Source organism: Agrilus planipennis, unplaced genomic scaffold (genome assembly GCF_000699045.2).
Source record: "Agrilus planipennis isolate EAB-ADULT unplaced genomic scaffold, Apla_2.0 scaffold10, whole genome shotgun sequence".
Lineage (NCBI taxonomy): Eukaryota > Metazoa > Arthropoda > Insecta > Coleoptera > Buprestidae > Agrilus > Agrilus planipennis.
The window spans coordinates 162001-186707 of record NW_020442465.1 but is presented as its reverse complement, the minus strand read 5'-3'; the positions used below and the strand labels follow the sequence as shown (position 1 = coordinate 186707).

Sequence of the window (24707 nt, the reverse complement as noted above, 5' to 3'; positions counted from 1 at the left end):
TACAATGAAACACATACACTCACGGTAAAGAGTATCTCTACAGGTATCTACATTGACAAACACAAGCCTACATTCTGGTAGTAAACAGGTTTCTGGAGACGAAATGAAATGCCTGACCTGCATTGTTGGAGACCAACTTGGCTCTCATGATGCTTTTGAAAATATTGGTTATGATGGCTTATTTATTATTGCATCATTTGCTACTTTAATCTGGGTTGATTTAAAGTCTGAATCTAGTATTTTTACGTTTTATTTTTCAACACTGATAAATTTTTGGTCATAATTTTCCTTCCATAGATCAGTGACTTTTCACCTTTATTATGTTCAATGGTAAGGGTGAATCCGGCGGTTTGAAGTCAATCTTCAGTCTACCCCAGGCTATGGGTTTGTTCTTTTCTAACCCTCTCTAAATGTTGTTTGCAGTGAACAGTGAAATCCTTGTCAAAATTAGTTCAGTGAATTTCAGATAAATTGAAAAAAAGTGTTGTCTCTTGCATAATTCATTGTGTTGAGTATTAGCTCAAAACTATTCCATTATAACCAACAGGACGCCTAATGGTAGAATAAAATAAATATCTCAAACTATAACGCCAAAACTTTTGACTTTTTTATAGCATCATCGAAGTATTCTCTTGATACGTCTAAAAGTATTGAAATATTACTGAAGGCATTTAGAGTTGTCAATAATCTTTCCAATATCAATTTAAACATTTTTTAATCTTTGTGTAATAGCAAGTTAATATAATTGTATTTCTTTTTGGTACTGCTGGTCAAAAAATTGTTTGAACAGGTAAGGACTCGTTATAGAACATTGGACAAAGTGAAATCCGATACAAACTACACCCAATTATGATGTTCCTAGACTCAACTACAGAACTTTCAAACTTTGATACTAGCTAAATCACTGAAGTTTCAAATGTGAACAGCAATTCTCAAATCACAGACAGTAGGTTAACTTACTTATGATATTAAATTTGTTACCTATCTGTTATAATAGTGTATTAGTTTCTAATTTGTCAAATGAAAAAGTGTTTTCGTTATTTTTCTACATAATCACCAAAACGATTGAAGCATTTGACACAGTGAAGTCGAAGTCCTCTTCATTGACGTTTGCCACCATATCAGGTGGTTGATGACAGTATTATGAAGTTGGACTATACGGTGAGATAGTTGTGGTTTTCATTCACGACTTCACTGTGCCAATATGACAAGTATTTTTAAGCAATTCAACTGAGATGTTCTCTAACATCCACCATTTAGTCCAGACCTCGCACCAAGTGATTCTTTTTTCGACAATTGAAGACATATTTGGGTAGATCAAGAACGTCAGAACGACGTCAAGAAGTACCTGACGTCTATAAAGAGGAGAGCATCGGAATTTTGGTAGACCGAGCGGCATGGCCTATAGGTTTAGACCATTGCTTAGCATTCGGGAGGACGCCAGTTCGATTCCGGGTCCGTCTGCCTTAGTCCAAGTTTTTCTGTGGTTTCCTTGGATCACTTGGGCAAATGCTGGGGCAGTAATATTCCATGGATAATCTTTCATTCTCTTCTGTCTTCATGTCGTCCGTCTCATCATTCTCATACGAACTACCACCCACCCATTCTCACGATTCCTGAAAGGAAGCTGAAGAGGGTCTTCTTTCGGCGTAGTCCGGAGGGACTTCCCGCCACCAGCATTAATGGCTAGTGGGAATGAAACACCTAAAACTTTTTTTTAATGTTGGTATATAACAAGTGGCTCAATTGTTCTAGCTATTTTGTAGAAAAATAAGTTAGACACTAGTAGATACTCGCCTTTTAAGTAGGTAATAAAATCATTTTGTTATGTTATTGTTTAAAACGTGTTTATTTCTTCTAACTGGGAAGTTGAAAAAAAAATAACCGTCTTAATTTGTAACCTTTCACAACTTTGTCTAAATTTCTTCTTCATACTTGTAGTTAGTCATTTAGTCAATTTTGGATTTCGGTAGTTTTTGTGGACCATGACAAAAATGCATACGTTTGAAATAGGCATGCACTTATAGAGTTTGCCATAGCTTTCGCATAATTAATTGTACGTAACACAAAAGTGCATTATACACATACCAGCACAGTCCAGGAAACGACGGTTAACAGTTAACAGAATTGTTTTTAACGGAAATTATTTTAAATGTGGGTACATATAAACATATTCGAAGCACAATATTGTAATAAGATTCGCATATTTTATATCCCCGTACAGGAAAGCAACAAAGCGAATAGAATTCAAATGTAGGTAACATAATGAATAACTAATTCCGCTAGGTTATGAACACATGTAGGTACTAACATATTTGAATGAACTGTACTAATGTAAGTTGTACATTAAGTACATTTATGTGTTACAAATTGTCCACTGAAAGACGATAAGTTTAACTTTACAAACAAGTTAATTATCTTCATCACTGAAGGGTGGAGGCTCAAGAGATGGAGATGAATAAAATACCAAGCAACAAACTATCCAACCTAACCCAAAGCTATCATTAAAATGTCAAAAATTACTCCATAAAAGTTATGCTAGAGAATAGGTTAGGTTAAGCTAAAATTAACTTCGTTTTTGATATTCAGTTTCTTACCATCATCCCCGCCTCACCACCCTTCCATCCGGTATAAGTTTGAGCTCAAGATAAGCGTTTATATTATTACGGCAGCACTTTACGTAATTTACAGTATACTTATGTAATTTCTTTTCATTACTACCCCAAACATTTTTTCTTTATATTAAATATATAATGGGCTTGTATGGCGTTCTGAAAATAATTGAAGCAAGTGGGAAATAAATAGGATTTTAGGGATCTTTACATTTTGTGAAACAAGTTTCTGGGTGTTGTTGCTGTGTCCTTTGGTTACGTACGAATTGTTAGCTATTCTTAGCGTATAGCATCATCATTTTTCCATTTGTTTGTATATTTTGAGTTTAACGTAATGTGTAAATGTATTTAACAACAAAAATACAGGCAGGTGGTTTTAAATCGTAACAGGCACTCATAGGTAGGTACTCTATTGTTAATAATAATTGTTATCGTGGGGTTGAACGTAGAAGGGGATTCTTTTCCACCGGATATCCTCATCTTTTCCAATAAAGGCGAAATAATAATCCGATTGTAATTTCGACGGTAATAACAACTGAACTGCTGTTGGGTATTAATGAATTGGAAACGGCGAATTTCGGAGGGTAAGTGCAGCTAATCAAGTGAGGAATGAAGGATTGTATGGATCACGGCGTCCGTGACGAAATTTAATAACGAAGAGACTGTTCATTATGCATGGCTCACGTTGGAAGCTTTATGAATATAGTCAAGTTGAGGCTCTTAACAACAGACGAGGGCCATGGAGTTATTATTTTATGAAAAAACTCATTCCGTCCTTCAACTTGCAAAGCAAAGCGGAATTAGAATATGGATCGCACAAGGAGTAGGTGCGTCTAAAGATACCAGGAAGACCAAACTAATTGGATCCTCTCTGAATTTGATTTCTCTCTTTTAAAGCGAAACAATCCATAGCAGCACATATACTATTATAAACGTTCTTAAAAGTAACACAATTAAGTTTATGTTTATCTTTTTGGTAAATTGCTGTACAGATCAATTTATTTAAGTAAAACCCAAATAGAGACAGTTGACGCCATCTGGTGGGTATTTGCGGGTACTGCGCTATTTCAAGCTTTAATTAAATACTTTAAGTAATAACTAAAACAATGTGCAAAACTAATATATATGTAAAAATCGACTAGTTAGGTACTAATAGCAGTGATATAAGAGAGACAGGTAATATAATCTCTCAACTATTCGAATAAATTACTAACAAAGCTGACGTCTTATAGAAATTTTATTTTTACTTCTAATTCTCTGCTCCGATGCAGATGTAAGTTGTTATATTCCGAAAATTTGGAAGTAAAAAGTACTTTTCATCTTTTGTAATTTCCAGGTTCCTAGAACATTGATAGCTTCTAAAATTTCCTTATTATTAGATTTGTATAAGCAATACAGAGCCTACTACTCACATTTCTAAGATCAAAAAATAATCCAGTCGACTACTTTTCATATTTCATCATTTCTTTAAAACCATATCCCTCTTGAAACGTAAAAAAAATGTAGAATGTGCAGGATTGCGTGTGACATGGACATAGATTTTACGACAGTGAAAAGACTAACAACCGTCATTTTGGACGGAACGAAATTCTCTCCCAGGGGATACCATTCCATATGTAAATGTGAGGCTTTACATGCAAAGTTTTATAAACCATTTGCAGCAAATTTCGCAGGGTTATAAAGAATTTTCACAGAGTTATGTTAGCAATTATCTTATCTACAATTTGGAGGAGGTAATGCGCTATATTTTTGTTAAATTGCTGCATACGTAACATTAATTGCAAGCAAAAATTACGAAACTGTGGAAGAGTTATCCAATGGAAACATGTGGAGTGGCACGGTCGTGTTTATTTTTCCGGAAGTCAGCCGGAAGTTTTATTCACTGTACCATTTCATTCATAAATCTAAAAATATAGTGTTTCATTCACATGGACTTGACAGCTCATTATGCAATAGGCGGCATGTTTCGAGGATGAGTTTTTGTGAGCATTTTTGTTGATTGACAAACTATATTTGTAATTACAGAATATCCATCAAGCGAGTGTATTTACTACTAAATATTGCAATATTTGACCAAGTATGTGCTGCAAGGAAGTCTTATAATTGTCTTATTTCGTAGATGCTCCAAGAAAGATCTGTCATCATCATCGTAACATCGTCAGTCCTAAGACTAGTTGGACACGTACCTCCAGTCTTTCCTATCCTGAGCTAATCTTCGCATTTCCCTAAAACTAGAACAAAATCCATGCACATCCTTAACTATTTGCGAACAACAATCTAATCTAGCTTCACCTCTACTCCTCGTAATTCCTGTTTCTGCTGCTAATATGTCTCTGACTAGCCCTTCATGCCTGAGAAGGTGTCCTATTAACCTATCCTGCCTATTTTGTATTGACTTTCAGAGAGTCCTCTGTTTTTCTATTCTTTCTAATGTCCCTTCATTTCTAAACCTCTCTGTCCACGATAGCCTTATTATTTGACTGTGACAGTACATTTCGAACGCTTCTAATCTTTTCTTTTTCGCCGCGCCCACCGTCTATGTTTCACACCCGTTCAACGCCGCGCTCCAGGCATACACCTTTAGGAAGATCTGTATGAAGGCATTAAACTTTGCAGTATAGATGTGTACATTAGCAACATTAGATAAGTTTGAGGCACTTTATATATCACTCTCTATCAGCGGTAATCTAGATTCTAGAGCAATGATGGATTCTTATTTGAGAAACGTCAGCAGCTTTGCTCATACCGTCCTGATGGACTACGAAGGTCAGTGGTAGGGGTAATTGAAGTTAACCAAGTGTTTACATAGTTCCTGGATTTCCTTTTCATCCCGCTCTAAAACGCTCATTTCAAACATATCAGAAATATAGGCCACAAGCGGGCAATATGCCCGCCTACAAAAAGAACATGTTAAATATTTATTCACTAAAACGTTTAAAAATAAATAACGTAACACACAAAGCTCACCAACGGTTCCACTAAACGTTAAAGGTAAAAAGATCCGTAAATAATAGCATGTAAGAGACTGATAAACAGGACAATTCGTAGTTGCAAGTTGAATTGTGAAAACTGCAAGAGCATATACACAGGACAAACAGAAATAACTATTGAAGAAGGAATATGTAAACACAAAAGAGTTTTTAAATCAAAAATGACAACGCTACTTACACTAACAATTTAATTCAAGGGCCGACAATGTTCGTGTAATGAATAGAATTCCAAATTTAATTTAATAAATACGTTTATTTAAATAAAATGAATGAATTATTCAATGGTTTTCCTTTATTTGAAAAAAATCTGCCAAATTTATTTAGGTATTTCCAATTATAAAATATAGCACGAATCGTAATTGATAAATAATCAACAGAAATTAGAAATTAATTAGCTACTCTCTTCTAATGAGATACTTCGTCATTTTACACGTGGATGGTCGCGTCTGATTCTCGAATCATAAAATGATTTAATTATTTATTAATTGTCACCCTTGTTTTCTCGTTTGAGACAACTCAAAACGATTTTTCCTCGAAAGCTGTTAGATTTTCTTCCTGGAAAAATGAATTATATCTACGTGTTGTTTGTATCCGGTTATGTTTCAATCTTTTAACTATGTTAAAAGATCTTTTTGAAACAATAATTATATGTATAGAACAGGTGTCTATTTTTATTGATCATAAATCTATTTTGAGCGGATTGAAACGCAGCTAACAAATGAAAGTACTTTGAAAGTTTCATTGTTACGTTTAAATATATGTTTTCTTGCAACAATTATTATTTGTTTACTGCATAACACGATTATATATAATATATTATAAATCTATTTTAGACGATTCTGTTATAAATGAGTCTCACGGATGAAAAAATGTTCAAAAACATTAAGTAGAGGTTGTCATTGTTATACAATACGAGGGTGGATTGATAAGTTTCCGGCCTGACCAAGAAAAACAAGGTTTTTAAAAATTTTTTTTTTTTATTTCTCAACATAATCTCCTCCAAGGCTGATACATTTCTCATAGCGGTGTTCCAGTCTATTAATGCCATCTCTATAGACTGATTCGTCAAGCTCCTCAAAATAACCATTTACAGCTTCGATTACTTCTTCATTGTCCGCAAATCTCTTACCGCCAAGCCATTTTTTGAGATTAGGGAACAGAAAATAGTCACTCGGGGCTAGGTCTGGAGAGTAAGGAGGGTGCGGCATCAATTCAAACTTTAGATCGTTGATTTTAGCCGTCGCAACGATTGACGTGTGCGCTGGTGCGTTATCGTGATGAAACAAGATTTTTTTCTTCGCCAGATGAGGTCGTTTAATTTTCACCTCGTGGCTCAAACGTTGCAATAAGTCTGCGTAGTATTGACCAGTGATAGTATTACCCTTTGCAAGGTAATCAATGTATATAATACCTCTTGCATCCCAAAAAACAGTAGCCATAACCTTGTTCGCCGAAAAAATTGTTTTTGCCTTCTTTGGAGTTGGTTCCCCTGGTCCAATCCACTGTTTAGACTGTTCTTTGGTTTCAGGAGTGTAGTGGTGGACCCACGTTTCGTCAACGGTTACGAATCGACGCAAAAATTCGCTTGGATTACGCTTATACAATGACAAATTTGCGGTAGAAATGTTTTTTCGAATCAATTTTTGGTCGACTGTTAGCAAACGCGGCACCCATCTTGCACAGAGCTTTTCCATATGCAAATGTTGGTGCAAAATATGTTGCACACGTTCATATGACATCTTACAGGTCTCAGCTATCTCACGCACTTTCAATCTGCGGTCTCCCAGCACTATTTGATGAATTTTTTCGATCATATCTGGAGTTGTGACCTCAACGGGGCGTCCTGAGCGAGGCCCATCAGAGGTGCTCACACGACCCTTTTTAAACTCGGAAACCCACTGCTTAACGGTTGAATATGACGGGGAGGATGTCCCCAGTGTTGAGTCCATCTCTTTTTTAATTTCCTTCGGCGTTAACCCCTTCAAATAAAAGTATTTGATGACAGCACGATTTTCCTGCTTTTCCATTTTTACGAAAACCACAGAGGCGTCTTGTTCAGCGTGCTGTCAAACCTACACTAGCAAGGAGATCGGGCTGAAACTATAGCTACAAGCTATCCAAGGATGGTACTATAGAATGTCACCTCAAGGTAGGCCTAGTGGCGTCATCTCTTGGTTAGGCCGGAAACTTATCAATCCACCCTCGTACATCTAATTATTTGTTGACTATAAAAATAATAATTGTTCAGTTTCCGGTAATTTTCAAGAACTTTATACGTACAGACATCTTCTAATGTCGATAAAGTTAACGCAGATGAAATAAATTGTAAACTTCAATTAGAAGCGCCGAATGAATTTATTGAAAGAGTACGTAGAACTTTGTTCGGAACAGCGGGTGCTTCTCACACAAGAGGTACCGGTTATTAGGTACCGAAAAGAAAAAACCGGAATGCTGCTTACCTTGACATTAAATGTGATTCCATGATGGAAAGCTTCCTCGGGGTGCAATGGTATCCTAATATCGTAATCGTCATTCTGCACCAGGTCGTACTGACTTTTCGAGGGCATCGTCTAGTTACTCCTAGGGCATTCTTCTCTCCACTTTTATTACCGGCTACTACACCAACATCACCGTGTTCCGTTTTTTTATTTTTGTTTCCGTATTAAAAATCCATCCGATCACTTACTTTAAGGCCTTCGTAACGCACCACATATAAGAAAATAACACACACACATATCGTTATATATTTTTTGACGGAACTGGCAAACCGCTACGCGTTGTTTTTAATTTTTTTTTTTTATTTGGTATCGAGCCGCGAAATATTTTATAATCGCTTGTCGATCGGATTGGAAAATCGGTTGGTGCGCACGTGGTGATTTCTAGAAATAGCCGCGCGAGTATTTTAAAATGTAGCGACAGAACGCACTACGTCCCTATCGTCGAGCCGACCTTCCACCAACTGCTGAAGCCGCGTCGCGAACCGAGAATAACAAAACGGCATTAGCGACCGACTCCTCGACATCAGCCGCTAAGACCATTGTTGATGCCGTTGTTGGGGTCCGAACAACGCTAGTTGTCGTTATGGATATCTATCGCCAGCGGGTTCCATGATTCATTATTATTATTATATGACAACGCTCAACGCATATGGCCGGTACGGACGTGGTGCATCACTCGCATCTGAAAACTAAAATTCCATGAATAGTTCTAATATGAGTAAATTACACGAAACCGGTGTCTCTTACCAAGGTTCTATGAAAACCTTGTTTGGTAATCGTCATTCGATTCGTATAGTAATCGTATTAGTGATAAAGAGTCATCATGAGAACGTAATGAAACAGATAATGTATCATTCCAGTGCCGACTTTTAGAGGGGTGGACTACCAGGCACGCCGAGTATTAAGGGATGCCAAGCAGTATCACGCATAAGCACCTAAACAGTTAATAATAAATAAATTGATTTTTTGACGCTTGCCTTCCAAGGGGTGCTATAAAAAAATTGTCCGGGCGCTATCACAGCTAAAGCCGGCTCTGTATAAACTCATAAGGAGTAGGCACGTGTTATTTGTGACCTTGTACTCCAGCCTTACTGATGGTTTGACGTATTATTTTAGGAAATGCATTATTGTTCGCCACCAGCGGACACTCACTACTACGCCCCTGATTCAATTCAAACAAGAAATGACACGAGTGTAGACATTACCGAAGTATGCGCTGTTAATTTTGCAAATTTGGCTTTCTGCTATTGAACAAATAGTCAAGTCACACATAAATTTCCGGTCGAGTAATCGAATCATCTCGATTACTTTTCACTGTTACTCATTTTGCATTATAAGGCTGTGGTTTATACGAACGCGTTTTTAGAATTCTTCACTTCCACAGGCTCAGCCTTGGATCGTGGAATTTCGTTCTCTCTAATTCACTCTATGGCTGTTTGCTGTTTTCATGATTGTAAAACCGTAAATTACGCATGCACAGAGGCGTTTACAGCAACCTTGTCTTCGGATACTGCTTCGAATGAAACGACAATTGTTTGCATATAAAATAACCATAAATGTTATTTCACGTTTTCATAAAACAATGGGATTCTGGTGCTTCATGATGTCTCAGAATCGTGAGATATCTCGACGATATCATCCATCATAAATGTCAAAGACTTTTGCATTTGATGTTTCCATTTTAATAAAATGTTTCTTTATCAAATTCTTAAAAAGAGAGAGTAACCCGCCCTTGTCATATGAGGGTGAGACATTTGTTCTCTCCATAAAGTTTGCTGCGCTAGTAGAAAATTGAGGCTATAGTAAAAGAAGAAGTACTTATGCTAAAAAGTAACTCACTCGATTTGCTTCTGAAACCGTTCTCTGCTGACATGTGTTTCACTTTTAATATGGGCATGGAGTCTTCAATTAGAAATGTGGAACTGTCTGTATGGGGTGAGTCTGTTTGGAGGTTATTTGTTGTTATAAATTTTGATGCTGCTTCTTACGAAATTAACAAAACTAGCTTACTATGCAATCGTTTTTCATGTACTACTATAACCGTGTTAGGTATAATTTCTCGATTAGTTTTCTATGTTGAATCATGGCCATTTTAAAATGAAATATTTGAATACTTGTTAGTAAAAAATCTTCAAAACATTCAAATAAGCATAGCTTAGTGCGACCTACTTCTTTGAATTACTTCATTATTTTTATTAGGCCGTCCATAAAACGAGCAGTTTATGAGAATAAATCTATTTTCGTTGAGAGTTAATATACATTTTCTTGAGAATGAATAAAACGTATAAAAGTTATACTTGCATCTAATAATAACAGACTTCTCGTATATGTGTGTAACTTCTAATTTAAAGTTGGATATCCGGACAAAAGCAGCGCCAACCCAAAATTGAAAGGACTAACAAAATGAAAAACGAGACAGAGAGAGACAGATTGAGCACAGAAACTGATTGGAAAATTTCAGAGTGCTCTTTCCGGGAAATCTTTCAACTTTTCCACTACAGATAAACCCAGTTTCTGGATTTCTAATATAAGGAGGTAATACGCTTTATGGTATATTATATTTCACCATATTTAGTAGGGCCTTCACGGCCGGTGTGTATTCTTCGTAAAGTTCTTTGCTGACTATAACTTCAATTGTATAACTTGGTTCCTTCCAAATTACCACTGAAGGTGTGACTGTCAAAACAACGACCAAACGTTTAAATGAAAACAATTCCGTAGATCATGGTATACTTCATTTACTTTCTTTAGCGATGTGCTCCTTCCAATGTCTTAGATGCGCGCTGGCGAAACCGTAGATAGGGAGAAAAAAGCTCATTATACTCTCGATTCTTGTTCATTAAACATACTTTTTCATACAGTACCTGCCAAAAGTTTTGTTCAATCATGAATAGTAATGCGAGTCGAAAACAAACGTTAAAGCCTTTAATATGTCTTCAAATATATAAATAAACATCTCGTTGATATTTTCAGTAGTAAATGGTACCAATAACAGCACATTTGAGCAATGCAATTGTAGTGGATGAAATGGTCAATTTTTCCGTGCAGTACTGTACGGATTATACGCTCCTCACCGGTTAAGAGTTTGGCCGAGAGTTGTCTTCTTCCTTTTCTGGTCTAGTGCTGTTCTTTTCTACTTTGCGCCGATCAAACTGAAGGTCACATCGCTACAGAAAGTGAACGAAGTATATTAAAATAACATTGAGTGATGTATTCATAATATTTAGGATTGCAGTTATGTTTTATAGTTCTTAAAATTCTATTAAAATTGCATAGGTATTTTGTAGTTAGGTCATCCGTATGGTTTTCCGATAAAATTTAATAGTCCCTATGAAATACTTCTTCAGTAGCAACGAATACCCACTAGATGGCGGTAGACTAACTGTATTCGGATTACATAAACTCCCTGTGTAATGTAACGATTGCGCATCAGTTAAAATTTTTGACAATTACCGAACATATATTAATAGATAGGCAGTACTCATTTGATGTTTTTTCACAAATGCTGATACCACATTGTTCAGTTTCCATAACAAATGCAACCACGCGATATCAAAATTTGATTCATTTAAGTTGTAAATATAAAATATGATTTATTTCAGTTTTTGATTATGAAACGCTTTGAACCCAAAAAACAAAAACGTTGAAGTACGTCCTTCTCTATGGCCTTTGAAATCGTTGCCAAAACCACATACGTCCAATCAATTACAGATTAATGAAACTTGTTCTCATCATCCTATTTCCTATTAACGTTTGTATAAGATACTAAAATCAAAATTGTAATAAACGTAGTCATATTTTAAAGGAAGGTATTTGCTTGTTCTTTGCGCTTTTCACTAAAATACGACAGAGTCGCTTTTTTATGTTCGGAAACAGGAAGAAATCAAAAGAAGTACAATCTGGACAATACGGTGGATGCCAAAATAAACGAAAATACTGTTTACAGCATTTTATATTTGTAGTTGCAAATAATACGTGGAATGTCTTACAATTATTTCTAAAAAGAGTTTATTATCATGTTTAGAAGTAGAAGATTTAGCACAGACTTTTCCAACTTCCCTGGTAGGTATATTATTTCACCATGAGATGTTTAAAGGGTTATAAAACAATTAATGTCTGTATTATTATTATTTGAAAAATATCTTCACAAGCATTCGGTCCTTAGCCTTACCAAGTTTGCTTAAATATTTTAAATAATTCGTTACGCAGTCTATCAAAATTGGATTAGGAGCAAGAAAAGTTTTTTAACTGAAAAAGCACTTGATGATCTGCTTCTGTTTTTTGTCAGCGCGGTATTCGGAGCAGGTGGGCCAGCATCATCATCTATTCTTCCGTTACAGAATTTATTGAATTTGATGAAGGTTGATGAGTATTCTTCACAGCCGAAGGGTCCCTGAGAATTCGATTTTCAGTTAATAGAAGGCACACCTTCGGAATTTTTCAACCGCTTTTATTCAATAAGGAACGAGATGTTGAAATTACATTAGGTTACAATAAAACTGCAGAATCTGTATTACTTATTCAACTATTCATAGTAATTTCTGTCATATTGCAGTACAGTTTAGAGTTACTATTTCATAATAGTATTCTTATAAGCGAATAACAAAATTCTGAATAGATTTCTACTAGATTTGGTGGATGGAAGAAACAAATACCTTTTCTAGCATTCTTGTGTGACATACGTAGGTATTTCAAAAATTGCCTATTATATGCAGTTTTGAAGGACTTTCATGATAGTCACCCATGAATTCTTCAAACATTACGTATTATTATTAGAAAAGGATATTATAATTACTAGAATAGATAATAATATGTACCTATATAGCAATTGATTTCGTTTAAAATACAGCTCGTTTTTCTCTTGCACGTGATTTGGAGGTAAATATAGATAATGTCGTTGAAATTTATAATGTATAGTGGATTGAGTTTCAAAAATAAAGAAGAAATAATATGTAATCCGTCTCGATTAAGGAACGATGCAAGAAGTATAATGTATTTTTGAAGATGAAGCATTTTTGTAAATCGCTTATGTTTAACTTTAATTTCCACAACTGTTAAACGCTATATTATATCTTGAGCATATTTGTCTTCGAGTATTTTAAATAAAAATGAACAAAATGACCTAGAAATCATCCTTTAACCAAAATTGTACATACTTCACTGTTTATATTTTGTTTTCCCATATTTTTATAAATTGGTTTGTTCAATTTGGTCTTTAATTATATAATTTAATATGAACAGAAGTTCGTACAGAAATTTGGGTCATCATCTTTTGTGTACATCGAGGAGAATCCTTCATTCTACGTACACTGACCTGTTCCTCTTTATATTCTGGAAAATTGTATGGGCCACTAGAATATTGAAAACTGGTTAATAAATGTTCTTTAAATCTCGCCTCGAACTGCATTTCCGTTTATAACGTAAACTTCTTATAAAAACCATATGAAAATAGGCATACATATTACAGAATGAAATGAAGAATTTTTGAGCAGAACGTTGATGGAGTTTTGAGCAAGTCGTTGCAGTCTCCGGCGTGCATTTTTATTGTCTTGCCGTTCACTTTTTGTAACACCTGCTGGTCGACTTGATTCGTCTCTAGGTAGGTAGAAAGAAGTCCTCGGCAGGCACAACATGACCATGTTTGACCCTGAACCTGATCGCGATTACCTATCCGCACACACGTACACGGTTGTACACAAACACAAACCATACATTCGTAACTTTTATACCTTTACGGACAGAAATGGTTCGGCTCAACTGCTTGGGATTGCTGCGCTACTATGACAAGGATCGTATACCTGATTCGTAGACATAATGATCTTTAATGTAATGCTGTTTGGCACTAAACACACTTGCACTTTATGGTTGACAATTTTTTTATTAACGCAGCCTGAAAGAAATAAATTTCCTGAATGTGCATGGTACAGGGTGACTGTATATTACTGAAAAGGAAGGGACTTTAGCGAATTTCATTTTCATCAGCTACTAATACTGATGGGCAGGCAGTCCGTCCGGTCTGTACTCTAACCGGAAGCCAGAGTGAAAGATTCTGTCTACCTTCCTTTTAGGAATCATGGAATGAAATGTTTTGATTCTTATTTTTGATAATATAGAACACTGAGTGATGTATTCATAATATTTAGGATTGCAATTAAGTTTTATAGTTCTTAAAATTCTATTAAAATTGCATAGGTATTTTGTAGTTAGGTCATCCGTATGGTTTTCCGATAAAATTTAATAGTCCCTATGAAATACTTCTTCAGTAGCAACGAATACCCACTAGATGGCGGTAGACTAACTGTATTCGGATTACATAAACTCCCTGTGTAATGTAACGATTGCGCATCAGTTAAAATTTTTGACAATTACCGAACATATATTAATAGATAGGCAGTACTCATTTGATGTTTTTTCACAAATGCTGATACCACATTGTTCAGTTTCCATAACAAATGCAACCACGCGATATCAAAATTTGATTCATTTAAGTTGTAAATATAAAATATGATTTATTTCAGTTTTTGATTATGAAACGCTTTGAACCCAAAAAACAAAAACGTTGAAGTACGTCCTTCTCTATGGCCTTTGAAATCGTTGCCAAAACCACATACGTCCAATCAATTACAGATTAATGAAACTTGTTCTCATCATCCTATTTCCTATTAACGTTTGTATAAGATACTAAAATCAAAATTGTAATAAACGTAGTCATATTTTAAAGGAAGGTATTTGCTTGTTCTTTGCGCTTTTCACTAAAATACGACAGAGTCGCTTTTTTATGTTCGGAAACAGGAAGAAATCAAAAGAAGTACAATCTGGACAATACGGTGGATGCCAAAATAAACGAAAATACTGTTTACAGCATTTTATATTTGTAGTTGCAAATAATACGTGGAATGTCTTACAATTATTTCTAAAAAGAGTTTATTATCATGTTTAGAAGTAGAAGATTTAGCACAGACTTTTCCAACTTCCCTGGTAGGTATATTATTTCACCATGAGATGTTTAAAGGGTTATAAAACAATTAATGTCTGTATTATTATTATTTGAAAAATATCTTCACAAGCATTCGGTCCTTAGCCTTACCAAGTTTGCTTAAATATTTTAAATAATTCGTTACGCAGTCTATCAAAATTGGATTAGGAGCAAGAAAAGTTTTTTAACTGAAAAAGCACTTGATGATCTGCTTCTGTTTTTTGTCAGCGCGGTATTCGGAGCAGGTGGGCCAGCATCATCATCTATTCTTCCGTTACAGAATTTATTGAATTTGATGAAGGTTGATGAGTATTCTTCACAGCCGAAGGGTCCCTGAGAATTCGATTTTCAGTTAATAGAAGGCACACCTTCGGAATTTTTCAACCGCTTTTATTCAATAAGGAACGAGATGTTGAAATTACATTAGGTTACAATAAAACTGCAGAATCTGTATTACTTATTCAACTATTCATAGTAATTTCTGTCATATTGCAGTACAGTTTAGAGTTACTATTTCATAATAGTATTCTTATAAGCGAATAACAAAATTCTGAATAGATTTCTACTAGATTTGGTGGATGGAAGAAACAAATACCTTTTCTAGCATTCTTGTGTGACATACGTAGGTATTTCAAAAATTGCCTATTATATGCAGTTTTGAAGGACTTTCATGATAGTCACCCATGAATTCTTCAAACATTACGTATTATTATTAGAAAAGGATATTATAATTACTAGAATAGATAATAATATGTACCTATATAGCAATTGATTTCGTTTAAAATACAGCTCGTTTTTCTCTTGCACGTGATTTGGAGGTAAATATAGATAATGTCGTTGAAATTTATAATGTATAGTGGATTGAGTTTCAAAAATAAAGAAGAAATAATATGTAATCCGTCTCGATTAAGGAACGATGCAAGAAGTATAATGTATTTTTGAAGATGAAGCATTTTTGTAAATCGCTTATGTTTAACTTTAATTTCCACAACTGTTAAACGCTATATTATATCTTGAGCATATTTGTCTTCGAGTATTTTAAATAAAAATGAACAAAATGACCTAGAAATCATCCTTTAACCAAAATTGTACATACTTCACTGTTTATATTTTGTTTTCCCATATTTTTATAAATTGGTTTGTTCAATTTGGTCTTTAATTATATAATTTAATATGAACAGAAGTTCGTACAGAAATTTGGGTCATCATCTTTTGTGTACATCGAGGAGAATCCTTCATTCTACGTACACTGACCTGTTCCTCTTTATATTCTGGAAAATTGTATGGGCCACTAGAATATTGAAAACTGGTTAATAAATGTTCTTTAAATCTCGCCTCGAACTGCATTTCCGTTTATAACGTAAACTTCTTATAAAAACCATATGAAAATAGGCATACATATTACAGAATGAAATGAAGAATTTTTGAGCAGAACGTTGATGGAGTTTTGAGCAAGTCGTTGCAGTCTCCGGCGTGCATTTTTATTGTCTTGCCGTTCACTTTTTGTAACACCTGCTGGTCGACTTGATTCGTCTCTAGGTAGGTAGAAAGAAGTCCTCGGCAGGCACAACATGACCATGTTTGACCCTGAACCTGATCGCGATTACCTATCCGCACACACGTACACGGTTGTACACAAACACAAACCATACATTCGTAACTTTTATACCTTTACGGACAGAAATGGTTCGGCTCAACTGCTTGGGATTGCTGCGCTACTATGACAAGGATCGTATACCTGATTCGTAGACATAATGATCTTTAATGTAATGCTGTTTGGCACTAAACACACTTGCACTTTATGGTTGACAATTTTTTTATTAACGCAGCCTGAAAGAAATAAATTTCCTGAATGTGCATGGTACAGGGTGACTGTATATTACTGAAAAGGAAGGGACTTTAGCGAATTTCATTTTCATCAGCTACTAATACTGATGGGCAGGCAGTCCGTCCGGTCTGTACTCTAACCGGAAGCCAGAGTGAAAGATTCTGTCTACCTTCCTTTTAGGAATCATGGAATGAAATGTTTTGATTCTTATTTTTGATAATATAGAACACTGAGTGATGTATTCATAATATTTAGGATTGCAATTAAGTTTTANATAAGAATTGTATGTATTGTGTAAATAACTTTATGTTGAAATATATTATTACTATATAAGTGAGCAATTTACAGTACATTTTTAATAGATACTAATTTGTAATCAAATAGTACAAAATGTAGTGATCTTCAGTCAATCTCCCTATCTGGTTTTAGTTAAGGCTTGCAACCTATCAATATTCTTAAGCTTTTATTAAAATTTCATAGGTATTTTGTAGTTGTATCATCCTTACGATTTTCCGATAAAATTTAACAGTCTCTGTAAAATACTTCTTCAGTAGCAACGAATACCCACTAGATGGCGGTAGGCTGACTGTACTCGGATATTACATAAACTCCCTGTGTAATGTATCGATTGCGCATCAGTTAAAATTTTCGACAGTTACCCATCATATATTAATAGATAGATAGGTATTCATTTGATGTTTTTTCACAAATGCTGAAACCACATTGTTCAGTTTCCATAACCAATGCGACCACGCGATATCAAAATTTGATTCATTAAAGTTGTAAATATAAATATGATTTATCTGTACTCTAACTGGAAGCTAGAGTAAAAGATTCTGTCTACCTTCCTTTTAGGAATTGTGGAATGAAATGTTTTGATTCTTATTTTTGATAGTACCTACGTTTTGATCTTGGCTTTGTTCTTGCGAGATCGGTACTTGATTAGAGATAGAAATCTTTTAGTTTTCTGTATTAACCAGAGACTATTTCTTCTAATACCCTGTATATAATATAGATTCAATATACTCTGTAAGTAGTTCTTGCTATCTGAATTTAGTTACTGCTTTCGTTCTCAACAAGTTATTTTATGCATGTCCGTTTGACTCAATTCTTGCTCGTTTTTGTATAACTATTTGTGCATTTATTAGAATCGTTTTAACATTTCACGTATTCTAAACGTTCATATTGTTCAACAGTCCTTTCCAATTTCTTTCACTTAAGAGCGTATTTAAATGAGCTCATTGAAAACAGAAGTTGTATTTAAACACAAAGGAGACAACTATTAAATGCACAATCGGTCCATTTTACTCCGAAAGAGCATGTAATAAGTCGGGGTTCTCGTTAAGACTAAAAAACGAATAGACTACGTCTTTCACCTACTTACTTACCTACCTAAAATAATTCTCTTCAAGCAAACTGAATAATTCAAACTTTTCCGTTAACTCAAGAATATCTTTATGGTAATGTCTTAGCTATAGGGGACGTTTCTCGACCAAGCTCTCTGTGTTGTCAGAAGAACAAAGGATCGACTTAAAAGGGAACTTTTCAATTTCAAAATATTCACTTGATTTTATCAAGTCTCTTCACAAATACGTGCACCTACCTGGGGGTGTTTTTAAAGCATAAAGGTTTTAGAACAGAGCGTTTCAATCTGGGCACTCGATGGAGATTGTAGATGGGTTATAGATAATCCAAATAGTGCATAATCTACTTTAAAAAAATGGATAGGAAACTTATTATCGCTTTCTAAAGTCACAAAAGTGGAACAATGTTTTCATCTGGACAAAAGTGTTCGGTAGAAGATATAAATAATAATTTTTTTTTCATATTTACTTGATTTTTATTTGTGATTATAGATGGAATTTCATTGCTACTCAGTAAAAGAAAAATTATAGAAGTTATAATAGAGCGTAAATTTAATTGTCATGACTTTTGTAAAAGCATCTTGAGAGTACATTATAAGTTTTGGCATTTGATTTATGTTAATTATATATAATAGAAAAACTCGCACAAAGAGTTGACTAAAGTCCTTCCAGGGTTCACGTAAATAATAAGAACTCTCTAAACTACAAACTATATTTTGGTTGGTCAGAATTTATATCGTTTTGTAACAGAGGATAACAATTTTTCCTGCATGAAAATTTTACTAATTCAAGACTAATGTTTTGTAAAATTTCAAACGATTTTATCTCCTCCTATGACACAATGTTGTATCTAGTACGGCTGACTACTGAAACGATCAATTAAAGAATCGAATTGTTCTTAAGATGTTTTGTAAAAGGTTCGAATTGTTCTTAAGATATATAATTTTGATGTAGTATGTTATCGTTTAATTTGAGTATTTAATAAAAACTCTCATTTTGACGTACTTGGAATTAAACAAGTGAAAAGAACTAGGCGGGTTGATTCGTCTCTAGGTAGGTAGAAAGAAGTCCTCGGCAGGCACAACATGACCATGTTTGACCCTGAACCTGATCGCGATTACCTATCCGCACACACGTACACGGTTGTACACAAACACAAACCATACATTCGTAACTTTTATACCTTTACGGACAGAAATGGTTCGGCTCAACTGCTTGGGATTGCTGCGCTACTATGACAAGGATCGTATACCTGATTCGTAGACATAATGATCTTTAATGTAATGCTGTTTGGCACTAAACACACTTGCACTTTATGGTTGACAATTTTTTTATTAACGCAGCCTGAAAGAAATAAATTTCCTGAATGTGCATGGTACAGGGTGACTGTATATTACTGAAAAGGAAGGGACTTTAGCGAATTTCATTTTCATCAGCTACTAATACTGATGGGCAGGCAGTCCGTCCGGTCTGTACTCTAACCGGAAGCCAGAGTGAAAGATTCTGTCTACCTTCCTTTTAGGAATCATGGAATGAAATGTTTTGATTCTTATTTTTGATAATATAGAACACTGAGTGATGTATTCATAATATTTAGGATTGCAATTAAGTTTTTACATCAAGCTATTTTTTCATANGAGTATTTAATAAAAACTCTCATTTTGACGTACTTGGAATTAAACAAGTGAAAAGAACTAGGCGGGTTTTAATGTCAATTTTTGGGTGTATATTTGGTTGCATATGACTTTAAATTTTTAATGTTTGATTTTCAAAGTATAGATTATAAAATTATTGAAAAGGTCGCCAAAATTAAAATCAATAACGATACCTAATCGTTCGAATTCAGACAGCTTCGATTAGTAAGTTTATAATACAAATTATTAAGCTTAAGTAATGCCTATGGTTTAGAGAGATTTTGTTGGAAATTGTTTAAATACAGAGAGTCTATGCTATATTCTTTTGCATTCACTTTATGATTTTAATTATATTGTTGGTACAGTTAAATAACTTTTTACTTTGTTCTTAATTCAAGAAAATAATTGTTAGATAAATTTACAGTACATTATGTTAACTTTCTTTTGTAATTGTTGTGTATGAATGAAGACTTAGTTTAATAAGAATTGTATGTATTGTGTAAATAACTTTATGTTGAAATATATTATTACTATATAAGTGAGCAATTTACAGTACATTTTTAATAGATACTAATTTGTAATCAAATAGTACAAAATGTAGTGATCTTCAGTCAATCTCCCTATCTGGTTTTAGTTAAGGCTTGCAACCTATCAATATCTCCTTTAAGATACCTTAAGAATTAGAATATAACGTATACTTCATCATCAGCATCATAAAGTCGTCAGTTCTAAGACTGGTTTGACACGCACCACCACTCTTTCCTATCCTTAATCTTCGCATTCCCCTAAAACTGGAACAACCCACATCCTTAGCTATTTGCAAACAGTAATCTAATCTAGGTCTACCTCTAATCCTCTTAACTCCTGTTTCTGCCTCTAATATGTCTCTCACCAGACCTTCATGCTTGGGAAGGTGTCCTAGCAACCTATCTTGCCTATTTCCTAGAGTCCTCTGTTCTACTATTCTTTCTAATATCTCATATTCATTTCTAACCTTCTCTATCCACGGTATCCTCATCATTCGCCTGTAAGATCACATTTGGAAAACATACATCATTAATAATCTTTTCTGAATTTCAAAATTAACTGTTTGCGACCATAGAAGTGACTTTTTTTTATTGAAGGCGACCCGATCCTGCACTATCCTCTGCTTTATATCCCTATTCTGACTTTCGTCCTGACTTATCTGACTTCCTAAGACACCAAAAATTAGCCACTTCTTCTTTCGTCTTCTATCTTTACATTCGCTCTTTCCCTATTTTTTCTTCCCTTGTAGGTATACCAGTATTTTTGTTTTACTTTTATTTATGTTCATACAATACTGTTTTGTCAGTACAGCGTCCATTTTATTTAAAGCTATCTTTAACTCCCCCTTACTAGATGCTAATACAATCTATGTATACTTAAAATTTAAAAACCAACTTTTTATTACTTGTTGGAAACAGCTGGCTAAAACTATTTCATAATATTTATGAGATTCGTAATGTGATTCAACTTCGGAATTTATGCCTCGTTTTTCTTGTATGATTCTCTATCGTTTTGGTAGGATTATAAATGACCAATTTTAAGTGATAACCTTAAGGCTAAACGGTGTATATAGGTATATACATGTATAATAAGGGTATATAGTAGGTCTATAGGATTAAAGCGAATCACGATCGTTGATTTATTTGCAAATTAGACAAATGCGAAAAGCGGAATTGTAGAAACGTGACATGAATCCACGACACCAGAATACGAATGCTTGGCAGTTAAATTTTAAAAATAATTTTGGCTTCGGGCATTTTCCCAAAGTGCATCATATAGTCTATGTTTAACACACAATAAGTACACAATGCTATCCACTACAACCATCGCAATTGGTCTTACTTTTGCTGGTGTACTTTGTAAGACCATAGAAGGTGAAAAGTTTCACATTTTTTTTTGGCTACGAATATATAGGAAGTTAACATACATAATCATACCATTCAAAAATAAGGTTATGTACGAACATAAATGCCTAGTTATCATCAATCAAAAATATATCGATATTAGTGATGACTAAAGCAGGACAAAGACTAAGACTGTCCCAGCCTTGGTATTGGTCTAGGTCTAGTCGTGGTCATTTAATCTGATACTTACGTTCTTTTAAATAATTCTTCTAAGCATAAATTTTTCTATTTACCGACATAATAATTGTCTTAAATTCTGAAATTTCCTGCGATACATGGTTTTGTTCTTGGTTTTTGTTTTGGTCTTGGTTTTGGTCGTAGTCTTGGTTTCGAATTCGGTCTTGGTTTTGACCTTGGTCTTGGCCTTGGTTTTGATTTTGGTCATAGTCTTGGTCTTGGTCTTGGTCTTGGTCTTGGTCTTGGTCTTGGTCTTGGCCTTGGTCTTGGTCTTGGTTTTGACCTTAGTCTTGGTTTTGGTCTTGGTTTTGGCCTTAGTCTTGGTTTTGGTCTTGGTTTTGTTGGTTCAGTCGTGCTCTTGGTCTTGCTAGTATATAGAAAGCCTTAGTATTGTATTTTGCAAGATAAAGACCAGTTTTGCTCATTACTAATCCATAGAATCATTTATAATAATTTAAAAACATGTATTGATCTCCAGATAAAACAGTTCGGTGAAAATTTGATGAGATTTCTACATGGAATTTGTACAATAAATAGCTGTGGTAGTTTGTAGTCATCTCCCTCAAATGCTAGAATCCTTAAAACTAATCCTTATATTATAAAGATTAGTAACAAAATTGACCCTTGCTTTTGGTGGTCATATTTCTACATTTTTTAATCTAATGGGGGCTGAACAGTTCATCGAAAGCTGTAGTAAGGATAATATTATAACTGGCAAGTTTTCATGCTGTTATAGCAATCTTTCTTCAATAGAGACGTTATAAAATGGGTCTGTTGCAAAAGCAAAATGTGTTATCATTTAATTTTTAAAAAGTGAAGGTTGTGATATAGTTCAGATCCACAGAAGCTTAGACAGTGTCTTGGGGAGACTCATCTGTGAACAAGAACAGTATACTCAGGACATGAAAAAGCTCGAAGCTAAATTATAAATGAACCGACGTATATAAACAGGTAAAAAAAGATGGATGTTTGCAAATATATTCAGGCATTGTCTTTAAGACTTACAAAAACAAGTCGTATTTTCCTCAACAAATATTTTTCAACCATCTGTAAATTCATAATCATTATATGGTCTTGTACCCAAACAGTGGTTAGAGAAGCACCTCTACTTCTTCCTGGCTGATCCTCAGTTTTCTCGGAAACTGTACTAACAGAAATCTACATCTTTAACTATTTTCGAACATTAATCTAGTTTAGGTCTACTTCTGTTTTATTTAACTCCCTGTTTTGCTTCTAATATTCGAGGTGTTCTACCAATCCATCTCGTTAAAAATTCAAAGACAAGTTACAACAGAGAAGTTACTTCTGTACCACTATAGAAAAAAGATATCTCCAATGAAATGCGGCGTGTGAAAAAGTTTTTGTTGATTCACCTTCATATAATTATCCACAATGGGTTTCTAAACGGTAAAAATGCGCTTGATATGAGTTGCTTTAGAAATGCACTTTAAGAATTCATCATCTTAAGTATGTTTCATTATCTATTTCGTAAGAATAATCGTAGAAGTGTTCCCATTTCTCTGAACCTCTCAATCTTACATAGATACACTTATGTATTAATAACTGAGATTAGTGACTAATTCGTTTTACTATTTTAAAGGCATACTTTAAAAACGACTAATCTATCGGTCTATAACATAAATTATGTTGAACCGTTAAAGAAACGTTATAAAAAGGATAGGAAATGTATGGTAATAGTAAATTGTAACTACAAATAAAAAAAAAACAACGAGATGTGTGTAACGGAAAGTGTTAATGTATCACAGACTTGCTTAAAAGGGTGAAATTTATGTGGAACTGACCGAGTACACAGTCACTTTAACAATTTTTGAGGCAGGCACAAAATATCTTAATTGGACTTTAATGTTTTCTGCATTACATTCAAACACGTCAAATATGATATTAAAATAAGCGACTTTTAGAAGGGGTTGTTTTAATTCTTTCTCAGTAACATAACTGTGCTTAAGCAATAGCCTTAAAGATCGTCGAGGATTTCTTATGGGGATAAAATATATGGTAGATAAGTATTCAATAAGATTTTAACAATAAAGTATCAAAAAAAACACTATTCGAAATTGGTGGAGGCGCTGGACATTTGGAATTATTTTAATGTTTCTATGAATTATTTTATTGAAACATGAACTAATAGATACTCTTAATTATATTCTGTTAGGTAAGGTTTTACCAGCTGTTTTTGATAAATACATTTTATTTTATTATTAATTATGTTGTTTAAAACCCAACCAGGGCGGCAATCTTTTTCGGTTTGACTTGTAGAACCTTGCAAATAAATACGAAGTTGTTAACATTAAAATAAAGATAGGTTGTGACAAAGTTTTACCCTAATATTTTTCGGTTTGTACCAAGACCAATAGATACTAAACTAGGATACTTACTTTTGCTGGTGTACTTTGTAAGACCATAGAAGGTGAAAAGTTTCACATTTTTTTTTGGCTACGAATATATAGGAAGTTAACATACATAATCATACCATTCAAAAATAAGGTTATGTACGAACATAAATGCCTAGTTATCATCAATCAAAAATATATCGATATTAGTGATGACTAAAGCAGGACAAAGACTAAGACTGTCCCAGCCTTGGTATTGGTCTAGGTCTAGTCGTGGTCATTTAATCTGATACTTACGTTCTTTTAAATAATTCTTCTAAGCATAAATTTTTCTATTTACCGACAT

At 34.2% G+C, this 24707-nt stretch overlaps 2 protein-coding genes across 3 annotated transcripts in view; one reads left to right on the top strand and one right to left on the bottom strand.

The window, feature by feature from the left end:
- LOC108732452 (carboxyl-terminal PDZ ligand of neuronal nitric oxide synthase protein) overlaps window positions 1-8724 on the bottom strand; it is a 72148-nt gene extending 63424 nt beyond the window's left edge. The window contains exon 1 of one of the 2 annotated variants that reach the window (XM_018463270.2): window positions 8062-8724. In XM_018463270.2, coding sequence (XP_018318772.1) covers window positions 8062-8169 — 108 coding nt within the window. In that variant the 5' untranslated portion in view covers window positions 8170-8724. The remainder of the gene's footprint in view (window positions 1-8061) is intronic. The other variant, XM_018463271.2, reaches the window with a different exon arrangement.
- LOC108732453 (UNC93-like protein) overlaps window positions 1-24707 on the top strand; it is a 266863-nt gene that overhangs the window by 112021 nt on the left and 130135 nt on the right. The gene's annotated exons all lie outside the window — the stretch shown is intronic.